The 22,036-nt window shown below is 43.5% G+C and overlaps 1 protein-coding gene across 3 annotated transcripts in view; it reads right to left on the minus strand.

Moving 5' to 3' along the window:
• LOC121569812 (enhancer of polycomb homolog 1) overlaps positions 1 to 17,680 on the minus strand; it is an 80,357-nt gene extending 62,677 nt beyond the window's left edge. For 2 of the 3 annotated variants that reach the window (XM_041881028.2, XM_041881027.2), the window contains exon 1: positions 11,731 to 12,190. In XM_041881028.2, the coding sequence (XP_041736962.1) occupies positions 11,731 to 11,883 (153 nt within the window). In that variant the 5' untranslated portion in view covers positions 11,884 to 12,190. Of the gene's footprint in view, positions 1 to 11,730; positions 12,191 to 17,552 lie in introns of those variants that run through there. The other variant, XM_041881030.2, reaches the window with a different exon arrangement.
• Between the last annotated feature and the right edge of the window lie 4,356 nt (positions 17,681 to 22,036).

The following is a 22,036-nucleotide window of genomic DNA, read 5'->3' on the forward strand; positions in this document are numbered from 1 at the left end:
TGGCTGCTTTTCCTTCACTCTGCAGTCCAACTCATCCCAAACCATCTCAATTGGGTTGAGGTCGGGCGATTGGAGGCCAGGTAATCTGATGCAGCATTCCATCACTCTCCTTGTTCAAATAGCCCTTACAGAGCCTGGAGGTTTGTTTTGGGTCATTGTCCTGTTGAAAAACAAATGATAGTCCCACTAAGTGCAAACCAGATGGCGTATCGCTGCAGAATGCTGTGGTAGCCATGCTGGTTAAGTGTGCCTTGAATTCTAAATACATCACCGAAAGTGTCACCAGCAAAGCACCCCCACACCATCACACCTCCTCCATACTTCACGGTGGGAACCACACATGCAGAGATCATCCGTTCAACTACTCTGTCTCACAGACACGACGGTTGGAACCAAAAATCAGCGCTTGAAGAAACTTTCAAAGTTCTTGAAATTATCCGGATTGACTGACCTTCATGTCTTAAAGTAATGATGGACAGTCGTTTTCCCTTTGCTTATTTGAGCTGTTCTTGCCATAATATGGACTTGGTCTTTCTTCCATATACCAACCCTACCTTGTCACAATACAACTGATTAGCTCAAACAAATTAAGGAAAGACATTCTTTAAGGAAATAAATTAACTTTTAACAAGGCACACCTGTTAATTGACATTAATTCCAGGTGACTACCTCATGAAGCTGGTAGAGAGAATGCCAAGAGTGTGCAAAGCTGTCATCAAGGCAAAGGGTGGCTACTTTGAAGAACCTCAAATATATTTTGATTTGTTTAACACTTTTTTTGGTTACTACATGATTCCATGTGTTATTTCATAGTTTTGATGTCTTCACTATTATTCTACATCGTAGAAAATAGTAAAAATATAGAAAAACCCTGGAATGAGTAGGTGTCCAAACTTTTGACTGGGACTCTATATATTATCATATATACAGGTAAAAGTCAGTAAATTAGAATATTTTGAAAAACTTGATTTATTTCAGTAATTGCATTCAAAAGGTGTAACTTGTACATTATATTTATTCATTGCACACAGACTGATGCATTCAAATGTTTATTTCATTTAATTTTGATGATTTGAAGTGGCAACAAATGAAAATCCAAAATTCCGTGTGTCACAAAATTAGAATATTACTTAAGGCTAATACAAAAAAGGGATTTTTTAGAAATGTTGGCCAACTGAAAAGTATGAAAATGAAAAATATGAGCATGTACAATACTCAATACTTGGTTGGAGCTCCTTTTGCCTCAATTACTGCATTAATGCGGCGTGGCATGGAGTCGATGAGTTTCTGGCACTGCTCAGGTGTTATGAGAGCCCAGGTTGCTCTGATAGTGGCCTTCAACTCTTCTGCGTTGTTGGGTCTGGCATTCTGCATCTTCCTTTTTCACAATACCCCACAGATTTTCTATGGGGCTAAGGTCAGGGGAGTTGGCTGGCCAATTTAGAACAGAAATACCATGGTCCGTAAACCAGGCACGGGTAGATTTTGCGCTGTGTGCAGGCGCCAAGTCCTGTTGGAACCTGAAATCTCCATCTCCATAGAGCAGGTCAGCAGCAGGAAGCATGAAGTGCTCTAAAACTTGCTGGTAGACGGCTGCGTTGACCCTGGATCTCAGGAAACAGAGTGGACCGACACCAGCAGATGACATGGCACCCCAAACCATCACTGATGGTGGAAACTTTACACTAGACTTCAGGCAACGTGGATCCTGTGCCTCTCCTGTCTTCCTCCAGACTCTGGGACCTCGATTTCCAAAGGAAATGCAAAATTTGCTTTCGTCAGAAAACATGACTTTAGACCACTCAGCAGCAGTCCAGCTCTTTTTTTCCTTAGCCCAGGTGAGACGCTTTTGCGCTGTTTCTTGGTCAACAGTGGCTTGACACGAGGTATGCGGCAGTTGAAACCCATGTCTTTCAAGCGTCTCTTGGTGGTGGATCTTGAAGCCCTGACTCCAGCAGCTGTCCACTCCTTGTGAATCTCCCCCACATTTTTGAATGGGTTTTTTTTTCACAATCTTGACTAGGGCGCGGTGATCCCTATCGCTTGTACACTTTTTCTGACCACAGTTTTTCCTTCCCTTTGCCTCTCTATTAATGTGTTTGGACACAGAGCTCTGAGAACAGCCAGCCTCTTCTGCAATAACCTTTTGTGTCTTTCCCTCCTTGTGCAATGTGTCGATGGTCGCCTTTTGGACAGCTGTCAAATCTGAAGTCTTCCCCATGTTTGTGTAGGCTTCAGAACTGGACTGAGAGACCATTTAAAGCCCTTTGCAGGTGTTTTGAGTTAATCAGCTGATTAGTTTGTGGCACCAGGTGTCTTCAAAATGTAACCCTTACACAATATTCTAATTTTGTGACACACGGAATTTTGGATTTTCATTTGTTGCCACTTCAAATCATCAAAATTAAATGAAATAAACATTTGAATGCATCAGTCTGTGTGCAATGAATAAATATAATGTACAAGTTACACCTTTTGAATGCAATTACTGAAATAAATCAAGTTTTTCAAAATATTCTAATTTACTGACTTTTACCTGTATATAACAATGTTGGAAAAGACTTGTTAGGGTTCAGCAGCTAAGCTATTGCATTAGTTGGCATTCATTATTATTCCTCTTCTTCCGTAAAGCCAAATTAAAATGCTAATTCCCGCGAGATGATAAGGCCTAGGAGGGTGCAACCTGGCATGATGGTAAAGGGCCACACCTTCTCATGCAATGCCATGCCAAAAGGCCACATGGTGGCACTATATCGATTTAACATGCAAACTTTGCAAGGTCATTTAGCACATAGGTCCCTCTCCTCAAAACAAACAAATTTGCCTCAAGGACCCATGTGGTACACCATGATGGATTTTTAGCCCTTTTTTAAAAATAGTTAAAAAACACTTAAAAAGGCTACTTCTCTGACACCAAATGTCCTATATGTATGAAACCTTGTGGCATCTACGAAGTTCTCCCAACGCAACATTTTCCAGACTAGTACCTAAAATATGGCCGCTATTGACCAATAAGTATTCACGTGGGCTGGCACATAAATCAGTCACGGATATTTGTTTTGTAACAAAACTTGGTACCCGTTCCAAACACTGAATACTCAGCAAATTCAGGCACGTCAGATCGACCACACGGTGTCGCTATAACGTGCAAATGTTTATATATCTTAATCGGTTTGATTCAGGGTGATGAGATTCGGCACACATGCTCAAGGATATGAGTCTAGCTAACCTGTAAAGTATGGTTCGGTTATGCCGCATGGTGGCGCTGCTGGACATGAAAAAACAATGCAAGCTCATTGGCTCATAGTGGCCATATTGTTTGAGCTAGAGTCCTGGAAAATGTCGCATTTAAGACTTGGGTACTGAGATGATATCCCAGATTTGGTGCCAAATCCGTCCAGGAGAAGAAGACGTTTTAAAGTGAATACACTCCAGACAACCATATTGGGAGGATAGACTGTTGCTTTAGTAATGTGACAATGTCCCTGACAGGATGTTCATATCAGATATGATAGCATATAAAGTAAACAAATAATTAAACTCTCAATGAGCCCGTTTTTGCACTAAAGGTCTCAGCATAGCCCCAAATCACCCACATTAGGCCTTAGTCAACACACACTGCTGAACTCTGGGCAGGGTGAAAACTTGCATAATGAACCAAATTGGAAGCAGGCCTGAGCCAGATCCTTTGCACGCTCCTCTGGAGAACGCCAGGCCCACTAACCTGAATCACAGCTGAGCTGAGACATGACGATAGCAAATTACTCACAGCTGCTAGACTGAGCGTAGTGCAGTTGGGGACCTTCCTCTACTTGTGTGTGTGTGTGTGGTAGTGATAAAGGACGTCTGTGAATGAAACAGCCAATGAACAAAATAGTCACAGCAGGGAGATGGACTGTACATTAGATCACTCAGCTAGCTTATCTTTAGCCCAGGTAGCCTACCTGCTTATGGCCTAGCAGCATTAGCTACGGTAGGTGCAACCTGTAGTGTGGGTGATAAAGAGAAAAGCACCCTGATAGCTACGATACAGAAACTTTGCTACAAGCAGCAGCTTACTTGCCTCAGTGCCAGTCTTTGTGCTATCATGCCAACTCCTTATCACTCATTGTCATGACAAACATGCAGTTGGCAATGTCAAGAACAGAAACATCTGGGAATGGGACGAGGCTAGCACCATACAACTCTACTGCCATTAGACTACCTGAGACACAGCTAGGCCACCTTGGCTAAAACAACAGCAATAAAAGTGTGAATGTCATGTAGCCTATTTCCACAGGGACATGCATTTCCCTCAATTTAATGTTCCCCGGAGCCACAGGACGGGACTCCAATAAAAGAATGTGGCCTCCAGCAGGTGCTCAGATTCAAGCTGATTGGATGGGCCCTGGTCAAAATAAGTGTACAATATAGGGAATAGGGTGCAATTTGGGACACAACCAATGACTCATAGCCAGTCTGTTCAGTCAGACAATGGCATCCGCTAAAGGTAAGAGTGGTGTAATCAAAGGTAGAGGCAGGCCAACATTCTCTTACATTCAATTAAATGAAAACTGTTCGTGCAGGCCTGTTCAAGACCTAGTTCAGTATTCGAGTAGGTCTCATAATTACAGCCTTGGTGCAGATTCTGTTTTGATTGACAAATTGAAGTAAAAGCCTAGCGTGTATAGTATATTCTAGTAAAGTAGCAGGTGCACTGTGTGGTTTCAGCAGGGATGTTTGCTATTAGGCTAGGTGTTAGTGTGGCGGATTATGAAACACTGGCTCAGTCTGACTCATGTTCCTCTTGAAGGATTACAAAACAAACTGTGCGAGGCAGGCTGGGTTTGGAAATTGTTCACTATATGGGACACATAGCTTAGCGCATGCGCTCTCAAACTTTTTGGGGCCGGGAACCCCTTTCTGTTATAGCAAATTCATCAGGAATCCCCCATAATCCAAACAATTTGAGTGAGAAAAATAGCATAAAGAGTTTTACCATGACTTCAGCAGTGAATGGCTGGACGAACCATGTCTCGGACCCTCGGAAGGAAAATTTTAAAGGCCCGCCTCTTGGCAATGGAGAGAATGTTGCAGTTAAAGTTAATTTCCTGCAATTTATGCTTTGGCCACAAATACAGGTATGTGTCAACAACCTTATTTGAGTATGAGTTAACAGACTATTAACTTTTAAAAAGTTAGATTTTGACTGGACAGTTACTTAAAAATTACAGTGCATTAATGTAAAAAATATTTCAAAAAAATGGGGGAATATACGTAATATTGAGCTGAAAAATTTAGACTTGGAAAACCGTCGATACCAATATTAAATCAAATGTATTGGTCACAAGCAGATGTTATAGCTAGTGTAGCGAAATGCTTGTGCTTCTAGTTGCGACAGTGCAGTAATATCTAGCTGTTTCCTGAAGTCCACGATCATCTCCTTTATTTTGTTGACGTTGAGTGAGAGGATATTCCCCTGACACCACACTCCGAGAGCCCTCACCCTCCTCCCAGTAGGCTGTCTCATTGTTGTTGGTAATCAAGCCTACTACTGCTGTGTCGTCTGCAAACTTGATGATTGAGTTGGAGGCGTGCATGGCTACGCAGCCATGGGTGAACAGGGAGTACAGGAGTGGGCTGAGCACGCACCCTTTTGGGGCCCCAATGTTGAGGATCAGCGAAGTGGAGGTATTGTTTCCTACCTTCACCACCTGGCCCGTCAGGAAGTCCAGGACCCAATTGCACAGGGCGGGGTTGAGACAGAGCCTCAAGCTTAATGATGAAGTATAGTTGTGTTAAATGCTGAGCTATAGTCAATGAACAGCATTCTTACATACAGCTGTGGAAAAAATTAAGAGACCACAGCAAAATTATCAGTTTCTCTGGTTTTACTATTTATAGGTATGTGTTTGGGTAAAAATAACATTTTTGTTTTATTCTATAAACTACTGACAGCATTTCTCTAAAATTCCAAATAGAAATATTGTCATTTAGAGCATTTATTTGCAGAAAATGACAACTGGTCAAAATAATAAAAAAGATGCAGAGTTGTCAGACCTCGAATAATGCAAAGAAAATAAGTTAATGTTCATTTTTAAACAACACAATACTAATGTTTTAACTTAGGAAGAGTTCAGAAATCAATATTTGGTGGAATAACCCTGATTTTCAATCACAGCTTTCATGCGTCTTGGCATGCTTTCCACCATTCTTTCACATTGATGTTGGGTGACTTTATGCCACTCCTGGCGCAAAAAGTAAAGCAGCTCGGCTTTGTTTGATGGCTTGTAACCATCCATCTTCCTCTTGATCACATTCCAGAATTTTTCAAATGGGGTTCAGGTCTGGAGATTGGGCTGGCCATGACAGGGTCTTGATCTGGTGGTCCTCCATCCACACCTTGATTGACCTGGCTGTGTGGCATGGCGCATTGTCCTGCTGGAAAAACCAATCCTCAGAGTTGGGGAACAATGTCAGAGCAAAAGGAAGCAAGTTTTATTCCAGGACAACCTTGTACGTGGCTTGATTCATGCGTCCTTCACAAAGACAAATCTGCCCGATTCCAGCCTTGCTGAAGCACCCCCAGATCATCACTGATCCTCCACCAAATTTCACAGTGGGTGCGAGACACTGTGGCTTGTAGGCCTTTCCAGGTCTCCGTCTAACCATTAGACGACCAGGTGTTGGGCAAAGCTGAAAATTGGACTCAGAGAAGATTAACTTACTCCTCTACGGTCCAATCCTTATGGTATTTTACAAACCTCAGCCTGGCTCTTCTTTGCTTATCATTGATGAAGGGCTTTTTTCTAGCTTTGCACGACTTCAGCCCTGCCCCTAGGAGCCTGTTTTGAACCGTCCTCGCCGTGCACTTCACCCCAGCTGCCGTTTGCCATTACTTTTGTATGTCACTTGATGTCATCCTACTGTTGTTGAGTGACATTCGAATGAGTTGGAGGTCATCCAGGTCAGTAGTGTCGTTTTCACCCTCTGCCGGTTTGTAGCTTTGTTGTCTCCAATGTTTGCTGCTTGACCTTGTTCTTATGAACCGCCGTCTTTGAAATTTGAAGGATGGAAGCAACCTGACGCTCACTGTATCCCTCTGCCAGTAAAGCCAGAATTGAACCCTTATTTTCCTCACTCAAAACGTTCCTTTTCAACTCTTTGGCATGGTCAATAGCTATTTTTTGATTAATATTACTTTTGAGGTACTATTAGCACTGTTTTTGCAATCCAGCTGGTCCTATTGCAAGAGGATAGTGATGACCACAGCAGTGGTTTTTATACTTTTCCTCGTTAAATAAGATTTGGTTCAGGTGATCACCTAATCATTACTTAATTCAGTAGAATGAGGTGTGCCTGTGTTGGAATTCAACAGATACTGGAATGGAATGGCTGTCGTACATGTAGAGATGCTGATTTAAGAAAAATGTGCAGTGGTCTCTTAATTCTTTCCACAGCTGTAGGTATTCCTCTTGTCCAGATGGGATAGGGCAGTGTGCAGTGTGATGGCGATTGCATCGTCTGTGGCTCTATTGGGGCGGTAAGCAAATTGAAGTGGGTCTAGGGTGACCGGTAAGGTGGAGGTGATATGATCCTTGACTAGTCTCTCAATGCACCTCATGATGACAGAATTGAGTGCTACGGGGCGATAGTCGTTTAGTTCAGTTACCTCTGCATTCTTGGGTACAGGAACAATGGTGGCCATCTTGAAGCATGTGGGGACAGCAGACTGGGATAGGGAGAGATTGAATATGTCCGTAAACACACCAGCCAGCTGGTCTGCGCATGCTCTGAGGACACGGCTAGGAATGTTGTCTGGGCCGGCAGCCTTGCGAGGGTTAACACGTTTAAATGTCTTACTCACGTCGGCCACGGAGAAGGAGAGCCCACAGTTCTTGGTTGCTGGCTGCGTCGGTGGCACTGTGTTGTCCTCAAAGCACAAAGAACTTGTTTAGCTTGTCTGGCAGCAAGACGTCGGTGTCCGAGATGTGGCTGGTTTTCTATTGTAGTCCGTGATTGTCTGTAAACCCTGCCACATACGTCTCGTGTCTGAGCTGTTGAATTGCACTCCACTTTGTCTCGATATTGACGTTTTGCCTGTTTGATTACCTTGCGGAGGGAACAACCACTCTGTTTGTATTGTGCCATATTCCACGTCACCTTGCCATGGTTTAATGCGGTGGTTTGTGCGTTCAGTTTATCGCTAATGCTGCCATCTATCCACGGTTTCTGGTTAGGGTAGGTTTTAATAGTCACAGTGGGTACGACATCTCCTATACACTTCCTTATAAACCCACTCACTGAATCAGCGTATACGTCTATATTATTCTCAAAGGCTACCCGGAACATATCCCAGTCCGGGTGATCAAAACAATCTTGAAGTGTGGATTCCGATTGGTCATACCAGCGTGGAATAGTCCTTAGCACGGGTGCTTCCTGTTTGAGTTTCTGCCTATAGGAAAGGAGGAGCAAAATTGAGTCGTGGTCAGATTTGCCGAAAGGAGGTCGGGGGAGGGCCTTGTATGCATGGCGGAAATTAGTGTAGCAGTGATCCAGTGTTTTTCCAGCACGAGTGCTACAGTCAATATGCTGATAGCAAATTTGAGAAAAAGGCTACCTAAATGCAGCCTCAGGATATATGGTTTCCTATTTGCATAAAGTCCAGTGAAGTTCCTTGAGCGCCGTCATGGTATCGGCCGAGGAAGGGGGGAATTATACGGCTGTAACAATAACTAAAGAGAACTCTCTTGGGAGATAATACGGTCGGCATTTGATTGTGAGGAATTTTAGGTCAGGTTAACAAAATGACTTGAGTTCCTGTATGTTGTTACAATTACACCATGAGTCGTTAATCATTAAACAAACCCTCCCACCCTTCTTCCCGGAGAGATGTTTATTCCTGTCGGCACGATGTACTGAGAACCCAGATGGCTGTATGGACGGGGACAGTATATCCCGAGAGACATTTTTCCGTGAAACAGAGTATGTTACAACCCCTGATGTCTCTCTGGAAAACAACCATTGCCCTGATCTCGTCCACTTTGTTATCTAGGGACTGGACATTAGCAAGTAATATACTAGAAAGCGATGGGCGGTGTGCGCGCCTCCTAAGTCTGACTAGAAGACCGCTCCGGCTGCCTCTCCTCCGGTGGCTTTGTTTTGGGTCGGCCTCTGGAATCCCTTCCAGAGGATCCGCTTCGGGTAAGTCGTATTCCTGGTCATAGTGTTGGTACGTTTTTTTAAGGGATAGATCAGCTCTAATATTGCAGATAGATTCTAACTTCCATCAATGTAATTGTCTGCATCACTTCCAATCCCCCATATTTTTTCCCCCCTCGCATATGCATGCATATATATATATATATATATATATATATATATATATATATATATATATATATTTTAGTATTTTTTTTTTTTTTTTATACACACACATATACATTCCCTTTTTTAAAATATATTTCCCTTTATTATTTTCCAACCTCACCACCCCTTCCCTAATTGGAGTAAACTAGTGAACAACAATGCTTAGGCCTCTACTTCCAGCGTATACATACTATATACATTTTATGGACACAGTCAATTTTACAATAATTCTATTATGTTTGTTTTTACTCCTGAACTTCCTCTACCCTCAACCTCTCCGATCATTTTCATGATGTCCATCCGGTTTGCTTCTATATGCCATATCTTTCTAACTGTGCTCTTTCACAAAAGCTCTCAACCTATATACTTATTATGGACATAGTTTGCTTACATTATTAGTTATCTTGTTATTAGTCGTTATTAGTCCCATCTTTCAACTCCATTCAACACCACCCATCCATCTCTTAACACCATCCATATTGGATTTCTATTTGCCATATATTTTTCAACTGTACTATAGTGTTGGTAAGTTGACGCTGCTCTGATATCCAATAGTTCTTCCCGGCTGTATGTAATAACACTGAAGATTTTCTGAGCTAACAATGCAACAAAATACTGCAAAGTTTCCTAAGGACTAGAAGCGAGGCAGCCCTCTCTGTCAGCGCCATTTTCTTGTCAGCCTCCCAGGCCCATGTTGTGCAGGGTTAACAACATCAATTGTAGATTAGGGATGGGAAACTCTAGTCCTCCAGGTTGGTTAAATCAAAAACAGGGTTGCCTACCCCCCTCTTAGACCAAAGCATGAGGAAACTATTTCAACATTCCATAAACACTGCATAAATCAAAACATTGAGCTGTATAAAATATGCATGCTGTTGATTCCTATATGGTTTCACTATAGGCCTCCAGCCACAGAGCTTTGCTTTCCAGATTTTAAACGACCTGGTCAGGGGAATCTAGCTAGCAGTTCATCCATCCAGTCTGCCCCAGTCAACCAGCTCCCAGACTGCGTCCCAAATAGCGCACCACTAACCCTATGTGCAGTAGCCACAAGTAGTGCACTATAAAGGGAATAGGGTGCCATTTAGGACACAGTCCAGGGTTTCCCATCCAGTTCCCACTGGGGTAGATGAGAGTCAGACAGCAAAGAAGCCACACCGCATATCACTGGAGCCCCTGTAGTAAAACAGCCTCTCTCCTCTGTCTCTGTCACTCCAGGAGTTTACGTAACATAGAGCATAGGAGGAGAGAGGGGTTAGGGGGGCTGGCGGGATTCTTCTGGCAGTTAAATTAACTGCACTCCTGCTCCCCTGTCCCTCCCTCCCTCTGTTTGCATCCACTGAGGCAGCACAGGAGGCCCCCCTCTGATGCTCTAGTTAGGTGATGAAGAGGCAATGTCTCTCTGATCATCACAACACAATGCTCAAAATTGGCCACTGGGTTTATTTTGGATTATAACCCAGAACTGGGTCGTTTTGCGTCACGCCTCGACAGGCAAAAAATATGCACAGCATCTGCACTCAGATCTGCTATATTACATTCAGGAGAGCATGTGCTTCATTTTACCATTAGGCAGGTGCTCTTTCCTTCCATAGCTAGCTTACTACAGCCCTCCTACTCTGAGGTGCTTTATGAATACCGGCACTGGCTTCTAAATTGTATATTTTCTGTCAGGTCTAGTTCAAGCTTGAAAGAATTTTACCATGGTATAAATTCTAACACACTCCTTGCTCCTTGTCACATTGAGACACTTGGTTAAGAAAAGCTGATGTGCATACGTATGTATTAGAAAAATAACAGCTTGTGCAGTGTGGCAATAGTGGTGTCAGCGCCTTAGAGTTCGCTTCATGCAAAATAAATGCACGTTACTGTTCAATTATTGACTAGGAGTGACACTTGCACAGGCACAGAGTCGTGCGTGCGATTGTTGTTTTACCGATCTGTCCAAATGTGTAGCCCATTCAAAACATGCTGAGAAAAGACATGTCGACTCAGTGTCTCCCCCTGGTATTTGTTCATGTAAGGGCACCACTTCAAAGCCCATCCCCAACTGTCTTTGGCAAAGAGAAAGTCAACAAAATGGCGGATGCGAGACGAACCACGTGACCCCTTTGTGCTTTACAATGCAATTCCAAGTGAAACAAGTGAATACAACACGGCTTACGAATCTAAATTCGAAACAATACAAGGTTGGGATAATGTTAAGGGGAAAAGGATGTCGGTGTTACACGCAAATTACGTCTCAATCTACAGTTCACGGAAAACATATGGGCGCCATTTTGTGCACATTTACGCAGGCAAGATAGGAGCGACCCCATATTGTGAAAATAGGGCAAACATCTCAATTATGAATCTGACTGCGATAAAATAAAATAAACATACCGATTCCTCCTCTTTCTCCATCCCAGTTGGCATTTGCGGCACTGCCCGATTGATTGAGGCATATTCGTGCAGGTCAGGCAAGTCCTCGCAGCGGAAGACTGGTAGAAGCTTGGTAGCGTCCAGCGCCCGTGCCCGAAACGACAATTTACTCATTTTTTATAATGTAAGATGCAGCATAAATAAATCCGATCTAATGTTCACTACAGTACTGGTTTGAGTTCTCATGGATGGATATGTGATGTTCGTCAGAAGTCAACCGTTCGCTTGGTAGCAGGGCAGGTATATGGCAATGCGAACAGGAGCCGGGAAGGCCCGGATTTTGGTCGTTCTCTGTCGGTCTCTTTTTTTCCGAGGCTCCGCTCTCCCTCCCTGGTTCAATACGCCATGTCCAACATGGCGGACATTACAAATTCTTGCAGCTGTCCCTTCGCTCCTGGCGGCCCAACCCTCGATCACACAACAGCCATTCCCATACGGTATCGCGCGCATGCGCGCTCGCGGAGCCCTGAGGGGAGGGAGCACTGGGGCAAGTGTTGTCACTAGTTACCCCAGCCAGAAAGTCAAACAATTTATCTTCAGAAAATGTGATTTTAAACTTTACCACCCTCCTAACCTTATGCATAACCCTAAACTTAAATTATGACCGAAAAACTATTTGTTTTCATAAATTTTTACGATATAGCCAATTTTGACTTTGTGGCTGTGGTAACTTGGGGAAAGGAGAGTAATCACACCCCGTCACACGCTCCCTCCGTAGAAACTGACTGATATTCACATAATAGGATAGGCAGCTGCAAACCATACAGAGAAACAGACAGCCCAGCAGTGATTAATATTTTGCACAAAATGCAGATGAGAAAAAAAACTCATACAAATGCACACACACAGTACCAGTCAAAAGTTTGGACACACCTACTCATTCAAGGGTTTTTCTTTATTTTTACTATTTTCTACATTGTAGAAAAATAGTGAAGACATCAAAACGATGTAGTAACCAAAAAAAAAGTGTTAAACAAATCAAAATGTATTTTATATTTGAGATTCCTCAAAGTAGCCACCCTTTGCCTTGATGACAGCTTTGCACACTATTGGCATTCTCTCATCCAGCTTCATGAGGTAGTCACCTGGAATGTGTTTCAATTAACAGGTGTGCCTTGTTAAAAGTTAATTTGTGGAATTTCTTTCCTTCTTAATGCGTTTGAGCCAATCAGTTGTGTTGTGACAATTTAGGGGTGGTATACAGAAGATGGTCTTTTACCAAACAGGGCTAAGTCCATATTATGTCAAGTGCAGTCGCAAAAACCATCAAGCGCTATGATGAAACTGGCTCTCATGAGGACCGCCACAGGAAAGGAAGACCGAGATACCTCTGCTGCAGAGGATAAGTTCATTTGAGTTAACTGCACCTCAGATTGCAACCCAAATAAATGCTTCACAGAGTTCAAGTAACAGACACATCTCAACATCAACTGTTCAGAGGAGACTGCGTGAATCAGGCCTTAAATGGTCAAATTGCGGCAAAGAAATCACTACTAAAGGACACCAATAAGAAGAAGAGACTTGCTTGGGCCAAGGAACACGAGCAAGACATTAGACCGGTGGAAATCTGTCCTTTGGTCTGATGAGTCCAAATTTGAGATTTTTGGTTCCAACCGCTGCGTCTTGGTGAGACGCAGAGTAGGTGAACGGATGATCTCCGCATGTGTGGTTCCCACCGTGAAGCATGGAGGAGGTGTGATGGTGTGGAGGCACTTTCCAGGTGACACTCTCTGTGATTTATTTAGAATTCAAGGCACATTTAACCAGCATGGCTACCACAGCATTCTGTAAGTATATGCCATCCCATCTGGTTTGCGCTTAGTGGGACTATCATTTGTTTTCAACAGGACAATGACCCAAAACAGACCAAGAAGGAGTGATGGAGTGCTGCATCAGATGACCTGGCCACCACAATCACCTGACCTCAACCCAATTGAGAAGGTTTGGGATGAGTTGGACCACAGAGTGAAGGAAAAGCAGCCAACAAGTGCTCAGCATATGTGGGAACTCCTTCAAGACTGTTGGAAAAGCATTCCTCATGAAGCTGGTTGAGAGAATGTCAAGAGTGTGCTAAGCTGTCATCAAGGCAAAGGGTGGCTACTTTGAAGAATCTAAAATATATTTTCATTTGTTTAACACTTTTGGTTACTACATGATTCCATGTGTTATTTCAGAATTTTGATGTCTTCACTATTATTATACAATGTAGAAATTAGTAAAAATAAAGAAAAACCCTTGAATGAGTAGGTGTGTCAACTTTTGACTGGTACTGTATATACACACACACAAAAGTATGTGGACACCCCTTCAAATTAGTGGATTCGGCTATTTCAGCCAGGTGTATAAAATCAAGCACACAGCCATGCAATCTCCATAATCAAACATTGGCAGTAGAATGACCTTACTGAAAAGCTATGACTTTCAACATGGCACCGTCATAGGATGCTACCTTTCCAACAAGTCAGTTCGACACATTTCTGCCCTGCTAGAGCTGCCCCCGTCAACTGTAAGTGCTGTTATTGTGAAGTGGAAACATCTAGGAGCAACAACGGCTTAGCCGCGATGTGGTAGGTCACACAAGCTCATAGACCAGGACTGCTGAAGCGCGTAAAAATAGTCTGTCCTCGGTTGCAACATTCACTACCGAGTTCCAAACTGCCTCTGGAAGCAACGTCAGCAAAATAACTGTTTGCCGGGAGCTTCATGAAATTGGTTTCCATCGTCGAGCCGCACACAAGCCTAAGATCACCATGCGCAATGCCAAGAGTCGGCTGGTGTAAAGCTCGCCGCCATGTGACTCTGGAGCAGTGGAAATGCGTTCTCTGGAGTGATGAATCACGCTTCACCATCTGGCAGTAGAATCTGGGTTTGGCCGATGCCAGGAGAACACTACCTGCCCCAATGCATAGTGCCAACTGTAAAGTTCAGTGGAGGAGGAGTAATGGTCTGGGGTGTTTTTTTATGGTTGGGGCTAGGCCCCTTAGTTCCAGTGAAGGGAAATCTTAATGCTACAGCATACAATGACATTCTAGACGATTCTGTGCTTCCAACTGTGCTGTTTCAGCATGAAAATGCCCCAGAGCACAAAGCAAGGTCCATACAGAAATGGTTTGTCGAGATTGGTGTGGAAGAATTTGACTGGCCTACACAGAGCCCTGACCTCAACCCTATCAAACACCTTTGGGATGAATTGGAACGACGACTGCGAGCCAGACCAAATCGCCCGACATCAGTGCCCGACTTCACTAATGCTCTTGTGGCTGAATGGAAACAAGTACCCGCAGCAATGTTCCAACATCTAGTGGAAAGCCTTCCCAGAAGAGTGGAGTCTGTTATAGCAGCAAAGGGGGGACCAACTCCATATTAATGCCCATGATTTTGGAATGAGGTGTCCACATACTTTTGGTCATGTAGTGGAACTAATTTGAACTCTAAACAAACTAAAGCAACTGACAGTTTGTATACGTTACAAGGGATGCACAAACTCTAGATGGGCTACTTGAATAGTTGAAAAGTTGTATACAAGTGCAGCAGACTGGTGTGAGAAATCCAGGGACTCTGGACAATGATGACCCTGGCCGTGACGCCACTCCCTGCGGTTGTCTCAGTGGAAGTTGGGTTATGCAAGTAATCTAATTGTATTTGTCAGATCCGCCGAATACAACCGTGTAGACTTTACAGTGAAATGCTTGCTTAAGAGCCCTTCCCAACGATGCAGAGTTTAAAAATAAAATGGTAACACAAGAGGAATAAAATAAAATACAAGAATGGAGCTATATACAGGGAATACCAGTACCAGATCAATGTGCAGAGGTACAAGGTATTTGAAATAAATATGTACATGAAGGCAAGGTAAAGTGACTAGGCATCGGGATAGATAAGAGTAAAATAAAGAACAGTAGCCGCAAAGGAGTGTAAAAGTGTGTGAGTGTGCGTGTGTAATATGTATGTATGTGTAGTGTAGTGTAGTGTAGTGTAGTGTAGTGTAGTGTAGTGTAGTGTAGTGTAGTGTAGTGTGTGTATATTTAGTCTAGTGAGTGTGTATAGTGTCAGTGCAGATAGTTCGGGTACCATTAATTGACTATTCCGCAGTCTGGCTATTTAGCAGTCTTATGGCTTGTGGGTAGACGCTGTCTCAGAGCCTGTTTGCCAGACGGTGACAGAGTGAACAGTCTATGGCTTGGGTGGCTGGAGTCTTTGGCAATTTTTCAGGCCCTCTGACACCGACTGATAGAGGTCCTAGATGGCAGGGAGCTCGGCCCTAGTGATGCACTTGGCTGTCCACACCACACTCTGTAGCGCTTTGCGATCAAAGGCGGTGCATTTGCCATACCAAGCGGTGATGCAGCCAGTCAAGATGCTCTCGATGGCGCAGCTGTAGAAGTTGAGGATCCTAGGGTCCATGCCAAACCTTTTCAGGAGGAAAAGATGCTGCCGTGCCCTCTTCACGACTGTGCGGGTGTGTGTGGACCATGTTAAGTCCTTAGTGATGTCGACCCCAAGGAACCTGAAGCTCTCGACCTGCTCCACAACAGCCCCGCTGATGTGGATGGGGGCGTGCTCTCCCCTCTTTCTCCTATAGTCCACGATCAGCTCCTTGGTCTTACTGACACTTGTGTGTAACAGAACAAATACAAGCACCCCCCTAAATTATTTTGTTATTATAAATTATTTGCTAACCAAATATGAAAAGCAAACCATGGCTCAGTGTACCAAAGATGTGAGTGTCCTGTAATTTTAGCTGACCTATATGCTAGTCAATGTCGCCCTCTTGTGGCATAACCTTAGTACTGCAAAGCATTGGGGTTATTTCTTACTTCAACCAGTCTTCTATACTGAACAAAAATATAAAACGACACATGCAACAATTTCAACGGTTTTAATGTGTTACAGTTCATAAGGAAATCAGTAAATTGAAATAAATTAATTAGGCCCTAATCTATGGATTTCACGACTGGGCAGGGGACAGCCATGGGTGGGCCTAGGTCGGCCTGGTATGTGTGTCGCACACTGCGCCCTAGAAAACGTTGCAAGTTCAGGTTGCGCTCGCACATACCAACTGAGACGCAAAAATACCATCTGAGACGCACGCGCTATGCAGACCAGGTGGCGTCAGCGTGCATAATCTGCAGGTGGATGCTTCTCGAAGATTAGCCAATATCAAATTAAACAACTATCATTAGCAATTAGCTTGTGATAGCCATTGATACAATGCTGCTGTTTAGCAGTAATCAACACATTTCAGACCAACCTTTACAGTACAAAAAGTGGATTTAATATATTTCTGAATATTTTCTCGAAATCTGAGTTCTACCGGCAACTGGACACATACGTTTATAAGACACAGGTGCCTTCCGAATCGAGAACTAAGTAAGTATCGTCAAGTAAGGGTTAGTCGAAAATATCCAGATTATGGCTGAACAGCAGAATTATGCTCGACAAGCTTTAGAAAGCTATGCCGCTGAGGTTCGATTTCACGTTGCTATCATAAGACAGGATGTAGGCGCAAACCTCCTAGAGCTACTGGGCGTGCAAGCACATGCTCCAGCCCTGCTGTAACACACCCAAATTCAGCTAATCCAGAGAATGATAGAGGCCTCTAGTGGCCAAAAGGCCATATTAGCACAGATAGAACAATGAGCAAGGGGCCTCATTTTTAATGCATTTTAGAATAAGGCTGTAACGTAACAAAATGTGGGAAAAGGGAAGGGGTTTGAATACCTTCCGAATGCACTGTATGAACTGTATCATTAGGCCTATAAATGCATACAGCTAGATCTCACCCATACTGATGATGGGAGGGTGTGGTCTTCCGCCTGTAGAGTGGGGGTGTTTGGTCCACATGCTAAGAACGTACTCCATGCTTATCATCCATTTGGGAATGGGAATAACTCCATAGTGGCCTGGAAAGCAGAGAAAATAAACTGTAGTACTTGTTTTGATGTCATTGTGTACATGTTGTCCAAAGGACGTCAAACCTATATCCTCAAATTCAAAATCTGGATCTTGAACGTTTACACAGATACTGGTATGTTGAAAGATAGTGTAGGCTATATTTAAAGAAATACACTTAATAAAATACAAATATAGGTTACTGAAATTACTCAATAGTCTGCTAAACTTAAATTGGTCTCGTGCGGGGCAACGGGTTTAGTACAGAGTACTGGTAACTCCTTACTCCTCCCACCACAATGTAGGGCTGGGCAATCATTCAAATTAATTAGAATTTATATTTGTTCGATATTCCAAATGCCTGTAACACAAGGTTTTGTTATTTTTCGATTTTATGAGCGTTTATGTCTGCTTGTTCTCATGTTGTATTTTTGGTCTTGTCTCCTTCGCTCCTCTGTGCTGTGTATACCTTCCCCATTTACCCCAGAGATGTGTATGTAATGACGAGATGTACGTCTTCGCCCTAACAATGAGAGTCATTGTCCCAAAGGTGGAAAGGCAGGCGACAAGCTTAGTCCAAAATAAGCCCATAGAAACGCATTGGCCTTATTTTGGACATATTTTAGCAAGAGAAACCTCTCGCTTCACCTCTTCCTCTATGGTTTACACACACACCAAGCCCCTCTCCCTGTCTCTCACGCCAACAAAGTTGAGAGATCACATCTTTCTCTCTCGCAAGCGGTTTCAACTCGCTATTTGCATTTTGGTCCAAAATAAAAATCGGTAATATGGACACCAAAACACATTGATACATTTTACAGTAGTAGAGAAGTTCATTGTTGTAAACGATACCCTTTTTATGTCTCAACTACTCAAATTGCACGCAGTGCAGTCACTACTAAAACAATAGTATCAATGAACATTGATTCCTGAAAATGAATGCTCAGTTTGTTGCGCTCTGCATTGCGGTACCAAGTACCACTAGCAGCATTTTAGCCAAAGACTGTTTTACTAGCTGTCTAGTCTGTGTTTTATGAAAGTGCAATAAGCATAAAACACAATTTTATAAGGAATTGGCAACTCGTTCTCATTTTTTGAAATAAGGTAGGCCACTTGATTTCAACATCTGAACAAAGTAGACAGGCTAACATGCTTTTCAAACAGTTGGAGAAAGAAAGTTGTGTTCATAACAATTCAACTGTTCAACCTTGTTAGCTAGCAAATAGATCCAAATTGGCTAAACTTGAAATATAAAGATTAGCTGGCTAATCACTAGTACGTGGGCTTGAGAGGTTGTTGATGAGACCTGTTTTAATTTTCTATAGCCTAATGCCTGCTACAAGAAGTTAGTCATTAATAGGGTGAATGTGCATTATGCATGGTTCTAGTTAAATTTGTAACAAAAAAAGGGAATTTTCATAGACATACTTAAAAGCCAGATCAGTGATTATTGAGGGGGAAAAAAGCTAGTTGAACTATTTTGATAAAATAATTAAATTATTAGGGGTTCTTATGGTTGTGGAAGGCTTATATTTAGCCTAGGTATAACTTCACAAGCCCTCAATTCATTAGATTGCTGTCTGTTTGAAATGCAGTGTTTGTGACCTTTAAAAATTGTACAACGCTTATTGAGATTTTTTATTTTTATTTTTTTTAACATGAGGTATGATTTTTAGGCCATATTGCCCAGCCCTACTGCAATGCAATACACAGTATTTGGGTTGTAAAGAAAAAAGAAAAAAAAACTTTACTACCCGTCTCAGCTAAAGTGGGGTGGGAAATACTCAGTAGGGTCGCTACTAACCAAATGTGTAGTTTTGGAGGGGGACTGTGTCGTACATATCCAGCAGCACTTCGTTCGCCACCGGTACAATAATGTCCACTTCACTTCCATGCTACAAGCCCTAACTCACCTGCTTCTCTCCGTCCTCTCTTCCTGCACATCAGTTTTTTAAAGTGATGGCGAGCGGAGATGGAGACCCTGATCAGTTTTCTGTTGTTACATTGGAGCAGCGCGAGCTAAATTGATACATTGTATATAATTTAATCCCTGGTATAACCAAGAGCACAGGCCAGTCTTAGTATAGGCAAGTTCGCTTACATTTACATTTTAGTCATTTAGCAGACGCTCTTATCCAGAGCGACTTACAGTTAGTGAGTGCATACATTATATTTTTCATACTGGCCCCCCGTGGGAAGCGAACCCACAACCCTGGCGTTGCAAACGCCATGCTCTACCAACTGAGCTACATCCCTGCCGGCCAGTCCCTCCCCTACCCTGGACGACGCTGGGCCAATTGTGCGCCGCCCCATGGGTCTCCCGGTTACGGCCGGCTACGACAGTCACGCAGCAGTGCCAGAGGAAAAACAGCTTCGCGACAGGCATGCATGCATGCAGCTTTACAGCATAGCAAATGGCTCGTCTCTAGCTCAAATTTTATTTATTTATTTATTAAAAATTAAAAGACTCATAACCAGAGCTACTTTTTTTCTTCTTGCGAGATTTCGCGAGAATTTTATATAATTTCACAAACCATGTCACAATGCAAATGGTACAGGTAGTCATGATTAGCTGTTCAGGAGTCTTATGGCTTGGGGGTAGAAGCTGTTAAGAAGACTTTTGGACCTAGACTTGGCGCTCCGGTACCGCTTCCCGTGCGGTAGCAGAGAGAACAGTCTATGACTAGGGTGGCTGGAGTCTGACAATTTTTAGGGCCTTCCTCTGACACCGCCTGGTATAGAGGTCCTGGATGGCAGGAAGCTCGGTGCCAGTGATGTACTGGGCCGTACGCACTATCCTCTGTAGTGCCTTGCGGTCGGAGGCTGAGCAGTTGCCATACCAGGCAGCGACGCAACCAGTCAGGATGCTCTCGGTGGTGCAGCTGTAGAGCATTTTGAGGATCTGAGGACCCATGCCAAATCGTTTCAGTCCCCTGTGGGGGAATAGGCTTTCCCGACTGTCTTGGTGTGTTTGGACCATTATAGTTTGTTGGTGATGTGGACACCAAGGAACTTAAAGCTCTCAACCTGTTCCACTACAGCCCCGTCGATGAGAATGGGGGCGTGCTTAGTCCTTTTTTCTTCTCCTGTAGTCCACAATCATCTCCTTTGTCTTGATCACGTTGAGGGAGAGGTTGTTATCCTGGCACCACACGGTATTACAGACTCAGTCAGGGACATGCTGAAAAATGTTAGTGAAGACACTTGCCAGTTGGTCAGCGCATTCTCGGAGTACACGTCCTGGTAACCCGTCTGGCCCTGCGGCCTTGTGAATGTTGACCTGCTTAAAAGTCTTACTCACAGTCGGCTACGGAGAGCGTGATCACGTAGTCATCAGGAACAGCTGGTGCTCTCATGCATGCTTCACTGTTGCTTGCCTCGAAGCAAGCATAGAAGTGATGTAGCTCGTATGGTAAGATCGCGTCACTGGGCAGCTCACGGCTGTGCTTCCCTTTGTAGCCTGTAATAGTTTGCAAGCCCTGCCACAACCGACGAGTGTCGAAGCCGGTGTAGTACAATTCGATCTTAGTCCTGTATTGACTCTTTGCCTGTTTGATGGTTCGTTGGAGGGCATAGCGGGATATCTTATAAGTGTCCGGGTTAGAGTCTTGCTCCTTGAAAGCGGCAGCTCTACCCTTTAGCTCAGTGCGGACGTTGCCTGTAATCCATGGCTTCTGGTTGGGGTATGTACGTACGGTTACTGTGGTGACGACATCATCGATGCATTTATTGATGAAGCCAGTGACTGATGTGGTGTACTCTTCAATGCCATCAGAAGAATCCCGGAACATATTCCAGTCTGTGCTAGCAAAACAGTCCTGTAGCTTAGCATCTGCTTCATCTGACCACTTCCTTATTAACCGAGTCACTGGTGCTTCCTGCTTTAGATTTTGCTTATAAGCAGGAATCAGGAGGATAGAGTTATGGTCAGATTTGCCAAATGGAGGGTGAGGGAGAGCTTTGTACGCGTCTCTGTGTGTGGAGTAAAGGTGGTCTAGAATTTTTCTTCCTCTGGTTGCACATTTAACATGCTGGTAGAACGGATTTAAGTTTCCCTGCATTAAAGTCCCCGGCCACTAGGAGCGCTGCCTCCGGATGAGCGTTTTTCCGGTTTGCTTATGGTCTTATATAGCTCTTTGAGTGCAGTCTTAGTGCCAGCATCGGTTTGTTGTGGTAAATCGACAGCTACGGAAAAAAATAGATGAAAACTCTCTTGGTAAATAGTGTGGTCTACAGCTCATCATGAGATACTCTACCTCAGGCGAGCAAAACCTCGAGACTTCCTTAACCTCTACTGGATGGGTGTCCCGAAATCAGGACAGTTGTTGCTCAATACGGATAATGGACTACAATGACGTTGTAAACAAAAGCACAT

The sequence above is a fragment of the Coregonus clupeaformis genome, chromosome 7 (assembly GCF_020615455.1).
Source record: "Coregonus clupeaformis isolate EN_2021a chromosome 7, ASM2061545v1, whole genome shotgun sequence".
Lineage (NCBI taxonomy): Eukaryota > Metazoa > Chordata > Actinopteri > Salmoniformes > Salmonidae > Coregonus > Coregonus clupeaformis.